Below are 18,128 nucleotides of genomic sequence, written 5' to 3'. Positions count from 1 at the left end.
CAGCGCGGGGACGCCCAGAGCTCCTCCCACAGACGCCTCCTCAGAGTTGAAGGCTGGGTGCTCTCAGAGGGGCGACCGCTAGTGCCCGTCCATCCCTTCCCACCCCATCGTCGTGTAGGGGAGAACTCGCCGCGCCTCCAGCCCAGGGTGATTTTCCCTCAGGCGGGGGCCTCGGGGCTCGCGCCGGTGGGAATACAGGCAGGACGCATGCGGGGATGCGAGGTGCCGCGGACCCTATCACTCAGCCGGCTTTCAGCCACCAGGTCCCGCCCGACCCCTCGGGCTAAGCCCTACTTTTAGCGTGGGATGTGAGGCGAAGTACGACCGAGCCAAGGATGCAAGGAGCCCTGGCCGCGTCAGCGCGTAGGACCTGAGGCGCCTTGTTCCCAGAAGGGCGGGGCGTCAGCTACTGCGGGGTGGAACAGGCAAAGGACCAGGGCTGGACAAATGGGCGGAGTGGCAGCGAATGGGCAGGGCGAAGGCGGAGATAGGGGCGGGGCATGGGCAGCGCAGGGCTAGAGGCGGGGCTTCAGGGGCTGGGGTGGGCCCTCGGAGGAGGATGCGACTTAGGGCGGGGCAGTGGGCCAAGAATGGGCAGGGCGAGGCACTTTGACTTTAAATCTCTGGCGCAGGGGGATGACAGGGGTGGGGCCCAGACCCTGCAGAATAACTGCGAAAGGTGGAAACGTCTGATCCCTCTCCCTGATCTCTGAACATCCCTAGGATGGAGTCGCACCTCTTCCACTTACTAGCTAAGGAGGCGGGGTCCTCTGGAGAAGTTATGTAATCCCTAGAACCCCAGTTTTTCCTCATCTGAAAACTAAAAATGATGATAATAAATATATCTGTGCCCTACGTATAGTAAAATATATGACGCTTGTAAAGAGCCTAGCAATAATAAATGCTTAATAATTATTAGCTATTATTACTGTTGTTATTAAAAAGATTATTCACATTGACGCACCCTCTGGGGAGAGAATATATATTTCTAACTTGAATATCACAGCTTTCAATAGCCAAAGCCAATTGCTAGAACGTAAGAAAAATCATACTAGAGCATCAGGATGCAGGATTGGTTTCCTCCCTTGCGCTTCATAGTAAACACTAATAAATCTTGAACCAGCATGGCATCTAATAGATAGGTTATTGATAAGGTCTCAGGCTCCTTGCTGATAGGTTGTCTCGTTCACTCTTCAAACGCCCTCACAAGGTAGTGCCTCTTTTGCAATGAGGACATGGGCCAGAGAGGAGAAGCAACTCGTGGAGGGTTACATAGTTGGGAATGGTAGAGACAGCACTGAGACTCAGGGTTAGCGCCCATTTCCCATTTCCCCACTTCAGGGAACAGTGTCACAGCAACCACTCAAGCGGGTATCTGAGAGACAGCCTTGACGCTAACCTAATGTCAACCCATCAGCGAACCCATTACTCCACCCTCAAATATGACTTTATTCACTTCTTGCTAAATCTATTCACTCAACCTGCTCTCTGCTACTGCTCTCCTGAAAAAGCTCCAACAGTTCCCTTGGCAGTCTCCTTTCATGTCACTTGTCTCCCTTCAGCCCATTGTCCACGCTGAAGCCACAGGGGTCTTTGCATAAATCAAATCACATTACTCCCTGACCTCCCCCTTTTAAGCCCTTTAAGTTTTCCTGTTGCTCTTAGAACCAAACCCAAACTCCCTCCTAACAACTACGAGGTCTTGCATGGTCACCATATACTTAGTATTATAGCTTCATTTCAGGTAGTGGATGTACCTTCACAATAATCGCTCTTCAGTTTCAGGGCCCTTACTTGCATTGGCCCCTCTGAGGGCCTGAAGGAAACATAGCCTGTGTTCATTTGGGCATATGTAAATGTGGCAGAAGATAGATATTTAACTGTAAACCTAAAAGATCAATATCACTTTCAACTCCCATTCTCCCTATCAGGCTATATTGGAGGTGGCAAGGGAAGACCTAAGGATGCAGCCAAGGCAGAACTGAGTTAGGTATACATTTCATTTAGGTTCAGAGATATTTTGGACTGAATGTGCCCCCCCCCCAAAAAAAACAACCTTATATGTTGAAATCCTAACCCCCCAATGTGATGGAATCAGGAGGTGGCCTTTGCAAGGTGATTAGACCATCAGAGTGGAGCCCTTTTGAATGGAATTAGTACCCTTATAAAAGAGACCCCTGAAAGCCCCTTGCTGCTTCTCTCCCGTGAGGACAAAGCAGTAAAGAGCTGTCTGTGAACCAGAAAACAGGTTCTCACCAGACACTGAACATGCTAGCACCTTGATCCTGGACTTTCCAGCCTCAGAACTGTGAGAAAGAAGCATTTGTTGCTCAAGCCATCCAGTCTACGGTAGTTTGCTATAGCAGCCCGAAAGACCAAGACAAGAGGGACCCATTTAAACGGTTCACAGATACTTTCATCTGTAGTAATATCATTGCTATTCCACTCAATGTAGAAATTACTGCCCACAGTGCCGTCTCACCCTACACTGTGACAGGAAGGTACAGGGCCATACTTTGTATTAGTGCCTAGCATCACGCGTATGTATGTAGTGGGATGGAAACAGGATTTGAAATATGCAGAGCCAGAAGCTAGTCTATGGAAAATTCTCCCAATCATCAGACATATTAAACAGTAAGCAGAGAATTTGTTTCTCAGTAAAGCTAAGTTAAAGCAGAAGTTCCTTCCTATCAGAAATATATATGGCAGTGCAGCATATACAATTAAAGTGCCCTGCACTTTTTTCTTCCTTTATAATAGGAATTGCACAAACTAGGGAAATCAGAGGCCTGTGTTTGTAGGCCATGTGGCAAATATGTGACAGTACAATAAACAGCTAGTGGAAAGTTGCTGTTTTACAATCACATTCAATTGGGTCATTCTTGTCATTTCTGCCCTAGTGATGTCTGGTGTTTACAGACGAAATGACCTGCTGATCATATTCATAACTTTCAAATCAGCGTTATGAATAGACTTAGATTGTTGGATAATCTAATTCAATGATTTTCAACCTTTTCATCACATGGCACACATACGCTAATTACTAAAATTCTACAGCCCACCAAAAAAAATATTTTTCACCGATCTGACAAAAAAAAATCATTCATTCATTGGATTCATTCACAGCAGACAGCTATTGTTGTGTTAGCTATTGTCATTTTTTAATTTGACAATCTAAGGGAAAAGAAGTCAGTGCCCCTGACTAAATTGTCAGGTATTGCATGTTTTAAAAATTCTTGTGGCACACCAGTGTGTCTGCTTCAGCACAACGGTTGAAAATTGCTGATCTAATTAATTAAAAGAAGTAAATTATATAAATACATTGGGAAAAAATTTAAATTTCTCACTTATTTGACATGAAATACTGACACGGATGAAGATTTAACAGTTTTGGGAGGAACTGACAAATAAACTGGTCAATGTGCTATCACCTCAAAGAGTGCTTAAAAATAGTCACTATACCTGAAGACTTGCAGCTTATATACAAGAAAAAACTTACAGGCTTTCCCAAATTTGACAGTAATCTTAAAAATTATCATGGCATCAAGTTTTACAACTTAAAGGAAATTGTTTAAACTGTTCACAAAAAAGTTAATCTTGTAAAGACTGAATTATTTTCTTTTTATCTTTATAGAAAGACAACAAAAATAATTGCCTTATGACTAGATGACCACACAATATATAGCAAAAGTGTATAAGAAAAATTATTATAGAAGAGCTATATCATGCAGCTAATAAAAATATGTTATGTCTCTAGATTATATGATGCTGTGATATTTGTCAGCTTTTAAACTTTTGTAATTTGTTATTTCTTCTGTCATTCTACAAAAATTTCCTCTCTAACTGAGTTCTATATTTATGACATTTATTCTTCTCCTTTAAGAAAAGAACATTCTAAATTTTAAAAGCTTCAAATCCCATTAAACCTGGTTCTGTCCTTGCCCAACCCTGGGGTTTTTTGTTTTTTTGTTTTTTCCCCTGTGCTCTAGCCATATTGGAATCCCTCTGTGTGCACTGCTTAGGAAAGTGCCTGGCACATAAGTAATATCAGAAAAATATTTGTAGATGAATGAATGAATGACTTAGAAACTAGAATGCTAAAGACATGAAAACATGAATTTTGTCTGTTATTCATTGCTACATTCCCATATGCAGCATAGTGGCTGGCATATGGCTGGTGAACAAAAGTATTTTTAAAAATGAATCCAGGCCTATTCAACTGCAGACAATGCTCTTCCCGTTGCTTCTGGTTATTCCCAGTTTACAAGGCGTTTTCCCAAGATACTCTTCACAGATCTGAGAGATACCATTTTCATATTAGAGTTCAGGTTAAATGGAGGCTCAGAGGAGAAGTGACTTGCCCCAGGTAATTCAGGGGCAGAGCTGAAATTCAAACCCGGATCTCAAGGGCCAGAAAGCCTTATCCTCCTCGGCATTCTCAGTAAGATGTCCCACAGTAAGAAAATAGGTGGTGAAGGAGCCCCTCCTACAACGAGAAGCAGGCGGGTTCCCGGAAGAATTACTGTGCATGGACAGTAGGTGGCGCCCATCCACAGAGTACTTACCCTAGTCTGATACCACTTGGTTAAGTAAGGTACACAAAAATATTTGTCAAAAACCAAACTTTGAACCGCCAGCTTAATTTCTTCTCAACTGTCCTGTTTTTGCTTCTTTGGCCATTGCTCTTTAGGCATGAATAGGAAAACTTATTCTTTCCCTTCTGATTAAGAAAAAACCCAGCTCTCCACCTCCTGTGTGTTTCTCCTCTATTTTTACACAGAACACTTCATTTCTGACACTTCTGGTCACGAAATGTGTGGGTGTTTTTCTCCACACCAAGAAAACAGCTGAGTGTCCTACAATTTAACACAATTCTGACACTATCTACCTGGAGATCCCACAGCTTAAGGGTTCAGTCCCACAAGACTGTTCCTGCCCCACTTCAGATGCCAATCAAAAGTAGTGGGTCCCCAGGTTACCTACAACTTCTGTCCAACTTGGCTACAAACGGAGGTTCCCATGACCCCCTTCTTGGTTCAGTTAATTTGCTAGGATGGCTCAGAGGACTCAGGGAAACCCTTTCTTACCTTTACAAGTTTATTAAAGGATACAGATGAACAGCCACGTAAGGAGATCCATAAGACAAAGACTGGGAGAGGTCTCCAGTGCAGAGGAACATCTACACCCTCCTGGTATGTGAATGTGTTTCCCAAATGGGAAGCTCTCCAATTCCCTCCTTTTGGGATTTTATGAAGACTTCCTCTGCAGGCATGAACAATTACTACCTCCAGCCCCTCTCTTCTCTCTGAAAGATGAGGGATGGGGCTGAAAATTCCAGGCTCCTAATCATGACTTGGTCTTCCTGGTGACCAGCCCTTATCCAGGAGCCACCCAGGAGCCCACCTAGAGTCAGTGTCACTTAGGAATTTACAAGGGTTTCAGGAGCTCCATGTCATGGTCAAAGACAAATATTAGAACAAGCGATGTTCCTAGTGCTCCGACAGGACGAGGAGCTGGTCTGTTGAGAGAGAACAGAGCATGTGTCTGACACCCTGGAGTTCACCAGACTCTCCCTCTGTTCCCCGCATGTCCCAGCTGCCTCCTGGGACAGACCACATGACTTATTCTAGCCAATGGGCTATGGGAGGAAGAAAAATATGTCACATCCTGACTAACGTGTGAAAGAGCCTGTGAGTGAATCTCCAAATGTGTCTTCCTTGCTGTGGCATCTGGTGAATGCCCACAGGGTCGGGGACTGAGAGGCTTGAGAAGGGGGTGCTGGCTGGTGCCATGGGGAGGAGCTGCTGCTGTGAGATGAAGAAGTGCTGCTGGGTGGTGCTCATAGGAACAGGAAGCTACAGAGAACGAAGATGAAGAATCAAGTTCTTTCTCCCTCCTCCAGCCCCAGGGTGTCCCTCTAGCCTTAAAGTGATGATCAGCAACATCTAACAAACTCTCACCTGGAGCACCGGTTACACAGAAATGTGGTTCATGGGGCCCCAGCCTCAGCATCACAGTACAGGTGGTTGTTTTTTTAGTATTTATTTTTAATTGTGATAAAATATAACATAACGTAAATGTTACCATTTTAACATTTTTAAGCGTATAGTTCAGTGGCATCTACTGCATGCACATTGCTATGCCACCATCACCAACATCCCTCCCCAGAACTTTTTTCATCTTGCAAAACTGAAACTCTGTGCCCACTAAACAACGACTTCCCACTCCCCACTCCCCAAACCCGTGGCAGCCACCATTCTACTTTGTGCCTGTATGGATTTGACTACCCTAGGCATCTCATATAAACAGAATCATATTTGTTCTTTTGTGACTGGCTGGCTTTTTTTACTTAGCATAATGTCTTCAAAGTTCATCCATGTTGTAGCAAGTGACAGAATTTCCTTCCTTTTTGAGGCTGAATGAAATTCCCATTTATGTGTATATCATATTTTGTTTATCCATTCAGCTGTCAATAGACAGGGAAATATTTATTTTTAATTTTTATTTATTGATTTTATAGAGAGAGAGGAAGGGGGATGAGAGAGAGAGAGATTGAGATCAATTTGTTGTTCCATTTATTTATGCATTCATTGGTTGATTCTTGTGTGTGCCCTAACTGGGTATTGAACCCATAACCTTGGCATATCGGGAAAATGCTCCAACCAACTGAGCTCCCTGGCCAGGGTCAGAAAAGTATTTTTATATTATCAAATATGATATAAAAAAATCCCAGATTAGTCTGACTATAAACATTGTACATATTATGCAGCACCCCTTACTTTGTTTCTATATGCAATGGGTTTACTTTTTCAAAGCCACAAAAATAATATTATAACAACATGCAAGTCAATCAAAAATAAAAAGGCCTACCAACAATCAGACCATCTAAACCACAGGACTTTGTATTTTTTACCTCTTCCATTTTAAAGTCTGTCTTATAGGCAGATAAAATTTTTCAGTTATACCACAGCACCCCATGCAGCTCAGTGTTCTGCCACATCATACACCTTGCTGTCTGCTGGTACAGGGTCGTTATTGCTAACTCTGAATGAGTGAGATGCTATTTGCTTCATCATTTCCCAGCTTTGCTTCTTTGACCATCTGCATTGTATTCTTCGGGACTGTTCTGGGTGCAAATGAGGAAAACCCCACTCAAAAAAGCTTAAGCGAAAGGACATAAGTGTGTAATGGTGGTGGAGTTTACTTGTTTCAGTTACTGGAAAGAATGCAGGAATAATTCATAGAACTAGGACTGAAACCAGGAACTAAAAAGAGCAAGCCTATCTCTTGTGTGGCCCTCTCTCTACTTCCCTTTTGAGATTAGCCTCTTTCTTTTCTAGCACAGAGAGGTCTTCCTCACCTGGCAGGGAACGTGGCCACTGACAGCCCCAGCTTTGCAACTGCAGTAGAACAAGTGTCCAGCTCGCAATCCCAGAGAAGGGCTATGATTGGCTAGGTTTTGTCACATGCCAAATCACTGGGCCAATCGACCATGCATTATAATTGGGCAGGCCTGATCACGTGTCCATCCCCTTGGCCAGAGGGTGACAGGGTCTGCTGCTTTCAGATAAAGGGGAATGAGAAGGCCTGCTGGGAAAACCACAAACAACCATCATGTCATTACCCAGGGTTCTGTTTTTCATGGTGGCAAGACTAGATGAACATCCTCACACATTAAGCTCTTTGTTTTAACAATCATTTTTTGAGAAACGTCCAAAGATAGGACTACGTCATGGTGCTTTCCAGAAGCCATGTAAAATACTTGCGTTTTTCAAAGCATGTTCACATTCAATTTTGTGTCTCATCAAAAATGCTGATGAGTGACAGAAAAGGAACTAGTGACTTAGAGAAGTTGAGTGCTAGGTCCAGGGACACTTAGTGGATGAGGGCAGAGGTGAACCTAGAAACTTCCTGATTCCCATTCCAGGGCTTTCCCCCAACAACATCACAAAACTTAGGCTAGTGGTGGGAGGGTTCAATTCCACGGTCACCTCTAGCCAGTTAAGGGAGGGAGCTTCGTCTGCTGTCTACCCCTTGGAGGAGCTGCGCCAGCCTCCTGGATGACACGGGATGGTGGCCCCTGCCTTCGGAGCCTGCTCGAGCTCTGATGGGCGATGTCCCTCCGCTGGACCTGGCATCCTCCCAGTGGGCACTCTCAGAACGGAGCTCCTCCAGGACACTGTGGAGATGCCTCAGTGTGAGCAGGAGCTTCTGGTCTTGGATCTGCATCTCAGCCTAGGGGGGAAATCATCTGTGAGGGGGCAGGCAGAGTACTGGACATTTGCCTAGACAGCCCATTCCCATCACTGTCTCACCAGAGACGAGCCCACAACCTCTCAGAAGCTGGGTCCACCAAAGCCTCAGTTTCTTCTTCTGCAAAGTGGAAAGCAAATTACTTAACCTTTCAAGGCTCTTCCTGTAACCAGCTCAAAATGGTCTTATATTGTTTAATGAGATACTGAGTTGCTTTTCACAAACAACAGGCCAGGACCCCAATCACGAAGGCAAGCGTGGCGCAGAGAGAACTTTAGCCTCCAGCTGCAGCCCGAACCAAAGTTTCACCCCACCCCACCCCCACCCCCACCCCCCATGGAACCAAAGGACCAGGACATAATAGGAACTTGAACACTGGAACCTTTCAGAAGTCACGGATCCGTTGGCCAGGAAGACCGGAAGTTGATGCCCCTTTACCATAAATGGCCAAGTACCAAGGTCCTTCCATTAAAACTCACCCCACCAGCACTTCTGCATACACGTTCCGCTGAGCCCCTTAAAAGCCCTTAACCCAGTCCAGCACGCAAGATGGATTTGAGGCACCACTAGCCTCCCATCCTCTCCGTTGGTGTCGTCTCAGTCAGTACGCCTTTCCTTACCCCAAACCCTGACATTTTGAGTTTTGGCCGTTTGAAGCACTGGGCACACAGACATTGGTCCAGTGACATTATGAAGCCTGAATGAATTGGTTCCCGCTCCGAAATATGACATGCTGCGCTACCACAGCCTGTGATCACCATCATCATCATATCATCATCAGTATTAATATTATTCTTATTTACAACCCCGTTTATAGGCTTTAATCCTCACTGTAACAAATCATTTTATAGCTACTAAGGCGATGGTGACTTCCTAGTAAAGTGAAGTTCACCCTGCAGGCCAACAGAAGCCCCTTAGGCCACTGATTCTCTGTATAAGGTCCAGGGAATCCTTGGACCCCAAAAACCCTGTCAGGGGGTCCAAGCTACTTTCATTACAATACTAAGATATTATTGTCATTTTCATTTTCATCTTATGAACACACAGTGAAGTTTTCCAGAAGCTATGGGATGTGATATGGCATCAGACTGGATGCAGAGGCAGATCGAATCCAGCTGTGTTCTATTAAGGGCAACACTAAAGAGATTTGCAACATGGGGAAACAGTGCCACTCTTCTCATTAGATATTTTCTTTGAAAAATATGGTTGTTGTTATTATTTTTTAATTCTTACTTGAGGATATGTTTATTAATTTGAGAGAGCGAGAAACGGAGACAGAGAGAAAGAAACTGATGTGAGAGAGAAGCCTCATAGATCAGTTGCCTCCCATAGGTGCCCCAACCAGGGATTGCGCCAGCAACCTGGGCATGTGCCCTGACCAGGACCCGTGACCTTTTGGTACATGAGATGACACTCCAACCAACTGAGGTACCTGGCCAGGGAAAAAATATAATTACTTTAAATAAATTATTTTATCAACATGTAATGAGTTTATTCATGTTATTTTTAAATGCATGAATAAATAAATGTCAAACAGTTCTCAATTTTGATGTCTAATTCAATCAATGTTGATAGCTATAACTCACATAAACAAGAGCTTTTTGGTGTCCTTAATCATTTTAAGAATGCGAAGAGTTCTAAGACCAAAAACTTTGAGAACTGCTGCTTCGAGGCCTTTCAACCCTCCCTCATCACCTCCACTCCTCCCATTTTCCCCGAAGGGTGTTTCCCCCCATATGTTTTCTCTCTTATTCTTCCTCTTGTAAGATGTTAAAATTATTTTTCTGATAGGTAATTCTTATTCATGATGTCAAATTTATAAACTGCAGTGGGTGATGTAGCGTAAAGTCCCCCCACGTCATCCCACTCTATGCGACAACTCAGTCTCCTCCCCCAGAGGGGACGGCAGGGAACAGGTTTCCCTCCTGAGGCTGCCTGAGGCACACACAGCTGGTCAGGCTGTGCATCCTCAGCCCCCCTCTCTCCATTTCTCTCTCCCTAAAAGATCATTACTAACATTATTTCTCTATTAAAAATAGTCTTTTCAATTTTACTTTCATGACTAATTACTTTACAAACAAGAAGGTAAAGCCCATTTCCTCCACTTCAGCAGTAGTAATGCCACCAAGAGAGTAGATAGTGAGAAAGAGGACACTTGAAGGGGACCATTCCCGAGGACGCAGGGATTTCTCCAGTGGCACCTCAGGTGGTAGCAGGGCCACCCCTTCCAAATTCCTGGGAAAATGTTAAGTCTGTGTTTTTTCAATTTTAGAGTTTTCCCCCCACACTTTTCTTTTGCTCTGTCCAGCCTTTAGCACCAGGTCTGGGTATGTGTTCATGAGAACACAGTGGGAGCAGAGTTAAGGGAGATGGTGGACTCCATGTCCTCGGCTTTGAGGGCCAAAAATCCAGGCTAAACTGGCTTCAACAGTAGGGAAGGGTCCCGCCTCACAAGGCAAGAGGTGCTGTGCTAAGGCGGGCTCTGGGCTTTGTTTGCTGGGGCTTTGCAGTGTGCAGCTCCATCCTTCTGAACGAATGCCACTTAGTCATCTGGCTCGTGTGCCTTGTTGTCACAGATGGCTGCAGCTCTCTCCCCTCTTTTATTTCATTTATTTTTTCATTGAATTTATTGGGGTGACATTGGTTCCCAAAACCAAAAAGGTTTCAAGTGCACAACTCAAGGAAACATCATCTGCACACTGCATCATGCTCATGTGGCCCCAAGCAAAGTCTCTTCCTGTCCCCATTTCCCCCACTCTGCTCTCTTCCACCTACCCCACCCTCTTTCCCTCTGGCTATCACCGCACTGTTGTCTGTGTCTCTGTGTTATATATGTTTCTTGGTTAATCCCTTCACCTTCTTTCATCCAGCTCCCCAACCTCCCTTCCCTCTGACAGCTATCAGTCTGTTCCATTTATCCATGACTCTGTTTCTATTTTGTTCATCAGTTTATTCTGTTCATTAGATTCCACATATAAGTGAAATCATATGGTATTTGTCTTTCTCTGAATGGCTTATTTCATTTAGCATAATAATCTCCAGGTCCATCCATGCCATTGCAAAAGGTAAGATTTCCTTCTTTTTTATGGCCAAGTAGTATTCCATTATATAAATGTATCACAGGTTTGTTTGTTTTTTTAATCCCTTCATCTACTGATGGGTATTTGGGCTGTTTCCAGATCTTGAATACTGTAAATAAAGCTGCAATGAACATAGGGGTGCATATACAGGGTCTAGCACAAATAATGCTCCTTTTTTATTCTAAAATCTGTTATTACAAAATCATAAGCATGTAATTCTGTAACATAACAATATCACACTCAAGCACACCATATGACAGTTTAGGTGAAATGTTCAAATCAAAACTATAAATTATTAAACCTATGTTATTACTCTACCAACCACGCTCAGGCAGGTGTTAACTTCTGCCGAACCCTGTATGTTCCATCTTTCAAATGTTTCAGGTTTTTTTATGATATATTCCCAGCAGTGGGATCACTGGGTTGCTCCCCTCTTTTGATCCCACCAGGACTTGGAGGTTTACATGATCCCGGAGAAGGAGGGAGAGCACTGGACTTTGATCCATGGTAGTTGTTGGTATTACTGACTTTTTCCTTCTGCTGCAAAAAGTGACTTTCTAGTGCTGGTCTTTCCCTGGCAGTCAAGTAGGGCTTCTTGGCTGGGCTCCAGAGGGGACCTCATGGAATTATGTGACAGAGGTAAAAGCAGGCTTGACTGGAAAGTTCACAAGTCAGGAGTCAGCAAGAGGAGACTGAAGGCTCCCACCTTTTGGCATCACATGCAGGGAGGTTTCTGGGCCTGGAAGGCTGTGCCCCAGATAGACTCTCCCCACCCTGCTTTGTTCCCTGTCTCTATGGGGTGAGAGAGGTGCTTTATCAGCTGGAAGCTGGCACTCTGGGCGCAGGCACCAGGCAGCCTCAGCATAGGCATCGGGTGTTCAAGGAGCATGAGGAAGACCCACGGGCCAGCCCCTGAGCCTTCCAGCTCCTGCTAACAAGCTCCAGCTCCTGCTGCTGGAGTCCCTGGTCCAGTGAGAAGCCCTATTGCGTCAGCCCCACTCACCTGGGTGAGGACAGGGTTGGATCCCAGTTGATCTGTTGCGTGGCAATCCAGAAAGATCACTTTTAGACAATCCTGCCTGTCCTTCCTGAGAAATAGAATCTGGCGAGTTGGGATATAAACTTTGGGTGCCTTCTGAGGTTCCTTGAACCACCTCCCTCTTGCTTTTAGCTAGTATCCCCCACACACTTTGGGATACCCTTCTAACTCTGAACTTGAGGAAAACACCACAGGGAGAGGCATAAGGCCTAACATCCAGAGCAGACACCCAGAGACCAAGAAACAGAACTCAGGAGAGTTAGTGCTCCCTGGGTGGGCCTTCGCCATCAAGCGATGGGAGACAGGAGTGAGCTGGGCAGACACATTTCCTCTTCGTTCTCTCTCCCCAAGGGTGCAGCTCCTCCTTCAACCCCTACAGGGAAATCCCGCAGCCAGATAAACCAGCTGTTGAAAGATCCATCCTCTGGGGCTCCTTAAGACAGCTTGGTAACACAGTGCATGTCTCGCCTCCCATAGCCTTGGCTTTTGCCTCCACCCCCTTTTTCCCTCACTCCCACTGCTCTGGGCTTGCACCTCCAAATAAATCATTAGTCCCCCAATCTTTGTGCAAGCCTCTGCTTTACTGCAGTCCTGACCCTGCCGGGCGCGGAGGACGCCCAGGCTAAGGCAGCGAGAGTGCTCCACGTCCGCCAGGTCAGGACCGGGATAGCCAACGCAGACATGCCAAGCAGACACTGAGCAAATTATACCATCTCCTCCCCAAATTCTTACAGTAACCCCTGCAGTGTTGATGCCAGGTTATCCCCATCTTATGATAAGGAAACTGAGGCTCGAAGAGGGAAAGCCACTTGCTAGAAGCCACGCAGCCGCAGAGGTGGGCACATACCCAGGACTCAGTATAATTCTAAAACCAGTCTGGCAAGCACTGCCCCCAGAGCCTCCTATGTAGGCCATGACCTACTTATCCCTGTACCTGCGATGGCAACCGTGCACTGCGTGGCTCATCCCAGAGGGGGGCCTGCAGGGCCTGCACCCCAGCCTGCAGCCTCCGGCCCAGCCTATGGGGCACCTGGGAAAGGGAGACCGAAAGCCTTGGGATATCTGTGGGGGAGGCATCAGGGAAAAAGGAATGCGAAGCCTTACCAGCTCCTTTCTCAGCCACTCCAGGGTCTGCCTGAGATTCGGGGCTGGCTCTTCCGCTGTTTTCATCTCAGTGTCGTGAGGAGACACCTTGACGCTGACCTGGTGATGGGCTTGAGGGACCTTTGACTTACAGTCTCCTGCCTGCTGCGCGCTGGAAGCGGGCTCTGGCCAAGTCACGGAGGACGAAGTTAATGAGATCAGGAAGTGGCTCACGTTGGGAAATGTAGGGTTTGTTTTGTTTTTTTTTTTTTTAAAGGGCGTCAGTGCTCTGAAGAGAAAAAGGAGGGAGGTTTGGAGGGATACCATTGGGATATCAGTGCCTCAGTGCCTGCAAGTTCCAGACTCCAAGATCTGATGTCAGTAGGATCACAGAGGCTATAAAGCTTTATATGATAAAAACAGTAATTGTTATAAGAATAGGTATCCCCTTCTGAGGGCTCTAAGATAAATGTATTTAAAATCTCTCTCTATAAAATATATATCTCTATTATTTATATCTAAAGCCTCCTTTGTTATATATTATATAATATGTATTATATATAACAACATATTTTGTTATATACGCGTGTGTGTGTGTTCATTTGGGGCAAATACCCCATCTATTCCACCTGTGTCCCCGATCCCCCCTCCCTTCCTCACCTATCCATAGAGTCTAGATAAAGGGAAATGCTCACTGTCCAAGCCCCCTGGCTTCTGGGATGCCCAGGTGTCCCATTTCTGGCAAATGAGATCAAAACAGAAATTTATTGTTGTCAGACCTGTAAGAAAACTTTTACCTACCTGATAAAAGGAAAAATGTCAGTGATGCTCCACCTTTCTTGCTCCCTTCTTCCCCATCCTTCTGCCTTGAATGTGGATGTGATGCCTGGAGCTACAGTAACCACCTTGCAACCCTAAGGCGAAGGCCAAGAAAATTGCATAGGCATTTGAAATCCCTGCCTCACAGGATCACCAAGAGCATTTGCCTGTTTTTTGAGACAATAAACCTCATTTTTATTTTATTTATTTTTTTAAAGATTTTGTTTATTTATTTTTAGAGAGAGGAAAGAAGGGAGAAAGAGAGGGAGAGAAACATCAATGTGTGGTTGTGTCTTGCATACCTCCTACCGGGAACCAGGCCTGCAACCCAGGCATGTGCCCTGCCCTAGGAATCGAACCAGTGACCCTTTGGTTCACAGGCTGGTGCTCAGTCCACTGAGCCACACAAGCCAGGGCCACTAAGCCTCATTTTTAATTGGGCAGACACAGTCCTAACTGGCATACCATTTATTCTTCACATCAGACTATGAAGTGGATATCCTTTAATTCTCTTTCAACAAACACTTATTGAGTGCCTACTGTGTGCCAAGTTCTGCTGTAGGCACCGGGGATATAGCTCAAAGTTCGGGAGAGTAAGGTTCAGCTTTCCCAGAGCAGGCATCAGAGTGGACAAAAACAAAACAATAATCAAATTAATATTATGATGAAAATATACAGGACTGATTCTCATGTAGTTTTTTTATTCTGTCCAAATGAGCTAGGTAGGAACCCCAAACTAAAATTAATGTAGTGATCCCAGATAAAGAACTGAGGGGACTCGCAAAACAAACTCGAACCATTTTGAAGGGACTGCCCTCAACCCAGGCTACACGAGCTTTGCAGAGATAAAACTCCCCTGAAGATGAGCTCATAATCCAAAACTACAAAACACACAAGGACGCAATCCACTGTAAGTGGGAGTCAGCAGACACATTCAACAGCAGAATCAGACCCCTCCTCTCCTAAGAACTTCAAATGAAGATAAATAAGTACTTGAAAAGAATTAACATCATTCAAGAAGGAACCAAAAACATAAGAATAAAGACACTATTTTAAAAAGGCAGCTTGGAGAGATTGGTGGGTGCCAGAGGTGGGGTGGGGGCGGCAAAATGGGTGAAGGGAGACAAAAGATACAAACTTAGTTACAAAATAAATAAGTAAATATATAGCAAGGTGACTATAATGAACAATACTGTGTTGTATATTTGAAGTTGCTAAGTGAGTAAATCTTAAAAGTTCTCATCACAAGAAACAAATATTCTATAACTACGTATCGTGATGGATGTTAACTAGACTTATTGTGGTGATCATTTTGCAGTACACGGAAATATCAAATCTTTCTGTTGTACACCTGCAACGAATATAGTGTTGCATGTCAATTATACCTCAATGAAAAGGCAGACTTGAAAAAGAAAGAAATAGGATTTATAGAAGTAAAAATTATAGCGAATGTTTATGAATTAAAGAAAAAAGCGCACATTCAGTGTAGCTCTGGAATACCGAGCTAGGGCAGTGGGTACAGGACATAGGGAGGCAGATTGGGACTCCGTAGGAGGAAAGTGTTGCTTGGAATTCTTCCGAGCAGTGGGCACTCAGTGGAGCATGGAAGCACAGCCCGGTCGATGAGGGAGGCCGCTCAGCAGTGGGGCCTGGGGCTCCTTCCAAGTGTGGGATGGGTGGGGCTGAAAGGTGTGCTGGGTAGGGAGCCAGGACACTTGGGTTCTAACCTGGCTCTACCACACTTACTATGTGAACTTAGGCCTCATCCTTTCTGTCTTTGGCATAATGAGGCTCAAAAGAGTTACTAAATTGAGTTGTAAGAAATGTCACATTTCTTGTTCACTAGGGTTTATAGCCTGAGATGCATTCTGACAACCACATGCAGAGAAAATTCTACATGCAATTTCTCCTTGTCCAGCTGTCACTTTTTTTTTCAAAATTTCTTTCTTTTTTTTGTCCTCACCTGAGGATACGTTTTAAATTGCTTTTTAGATAAAGAGGTCTGGAGAGGATAGAGAGAGAGAGCAAGAGAAACATTGACTGATGGCCCTGACCAGGGATTGAATCCGCAATCCGGGCATGTGCCCTGACTCGGAATCAAACCCACAACGTCTCGGTCTATGGGACGATGCTCCAACCAACTGAGCCTCACCGGCCAGGGCCAGCTGTCACCCTTTAGAACCAAAGAGGACCTGAGAAACTCTTGCCTGCCACATTCATACCCCTTCAGAAAACAGGGGACAGAAATTATTTCTTCTCAGCAGGTCCCCAGGCTTCGCATCACATGACCTTGTAATGCCCCGGATCAGAGATGGGTGCCCCTGCCCAAGGCAGCCATCTAAGCCATCTACAGACTGTGCAGGAAGGAGGTCCTCGGCTTGCAGGTGACTGGTGTGAAAGGAACTGTGTTCCGGGTCGTGACCAAATGACCCAATCGGATCTCCTCTTGGAGAACGTGCATTTGCCACAGATACAGAGGTTGGACTGCCAGAAAGACACTGTGTAACAAACCTCTCCACAACTCCCGACTTTCAAACAATTGTTTATCTTTGCTTTTGAGTTTGTGGGCTGGCAGGGATGGTCTGCGTCAGGCTTCCGATCTGCGGATCTGAGCCTCTTCGCGGGTCTCTCGTCCTTCTGGCACCGCTGGGCCACTTGGGGCTGCTCTTCCCTTCCCAACGGCAAAGGATAAGAGAGCGAGGGGAACCGCATGAGGCGTCTTAAGGCCTATGCTCAGAACTGCCACAGCGTCACTTTCACACATCCCATTGGCCATGTGACATCCCAAAGCGAGTCACGTGGCCAAGCCCCAAGTTAAGGGGCAAGGATGTACACCCCACCTAGGAAGAGGTCACGTCAAGTGTATGGAGATGGGGAAGAAGTGAACCAACAATTCTGCATCAGGGAGGAAGTTAGTTCAGACGTGGGGCCTCAGGCCTGGAGGGGCCCAGAGGGAAGGAGGCAAGCAGAAACCAGCAGGTGGCCGGAGCTGGAGACAGGAAGTATGGCTGCGCAGGCAGTGGCCGGAGACCCAAAAAGAACTAGAGCCTTGAAGGATAATGTGGGACAACCAACATTTATTCATCTCCTACTCCAGACCAGGTATCACGCTAAGCCCTTGCCATACATAACTTCTTTTCCTCTTCAAAACCGTATGGCTGCAGTTCCCGAACCGAGTGCTAAGGCAGCCTGAGGCATGCAGAAATCTCACAGAGGTACTGCAAAATACTTTAAAATGTTGAGGGAAACACAATAACGTTTGTTGGGTACTGTGCAAACTACAGTTAGTCAGTTGTTTAAAACTAATTGCTTAATAAATGTTAGGTATTTCTTTGGGCCTGGGGTACTGTGAATAAAAATTGCTGAGATGCTAAGGGAGCTGTGAACTGAGAAAGTTTAGGAACCTCTGGCTATGAGGGAGCTACCATTGTTACCTGCATTTTATAGTTGATTTCAAATAGATCCTATTAGTAGCCCCTTTTTACAGATGAGGAAGCTGATACTCAAAGAGGCATGGATTGTTGTAAGATCTCCCCCGCAGGTAAACAACAGGGATAGAATTAAAATCTGTTCTCCCTGACCTATGTGGAAGGTCTTGCCTGTTGTCTTGAAGTGATGGAGAGCCAAGCAGGGGCCCAAGCCAGGCCATCTGCTGACCTCGTGGGCAGGCCCAGCAGGCTCTCTGCCCAACACAGTAGCGGGGCTGACAGGAGTGTGTGGCAGTTAGAGTCTGGCGCTCTGTCCTTGGCCTCCAGGGCTGACACCTCATTACCCTGCAAAACCATTTCTCATGATTAACTTGTTTTGATAGACTTTCATTTATTTTTAATCCCACTCTTAGGATTCTGGCTCAG

General features: G+C 45.4%; 1 protein-coding gene across 1 annotated transcript; it reads right to left on the bottom strand.

The window, feature by feature from the left end:
- Positions 1-6,869: 6,869 nt before the first annotated feature.
- On the bottom strand, positions 6,870-13,648 carry CUNH20orf202 (chromosome unknown C20orf202 homolog). The gene is made up of 2 exons (XM_054573466.1): positions 13,477-13,648; positions 6,870-8,235 (listed from the first exon to the last, which is right to left on the bottom strand). The coding sequence occupies exons 1-2, from the start codon at positions 13,540-13,542 to the stop codon at positions 8,002-8,004; spliced, it is 300 nt and encodes a 99-aa protein (XP_054429441.1). The 5' UTR covers positions 13,543-13,648; the 3' UTR covers positions 6,870-8,001.
- Positions 13,649-18,128: the final 4,480 nt, after the last annotated feature.

This window comes from Pteronotus mesoamericanus, unplaced genomic scaffold (assembly GCF_021234165.1).
Source record: "Pteronotus mesoamericanus isolate MK-2021 breed Mesoamerican mustached bat unplaced genomic scaffold, CSHL_Meso_final contig_25, whole genome shotgun sequence".
Lineage (NCBI taxonomy): Eukaryota > Metazoa > Chordata > Mammalia > Chiroptera > Mormoopidae > Pteronotus > Pteronotus mesoamericanus.
Note: the sequence above shows the minus strand (reverse complement) of the source record. Positions and strands in the feature narration are given on the sequence as shown.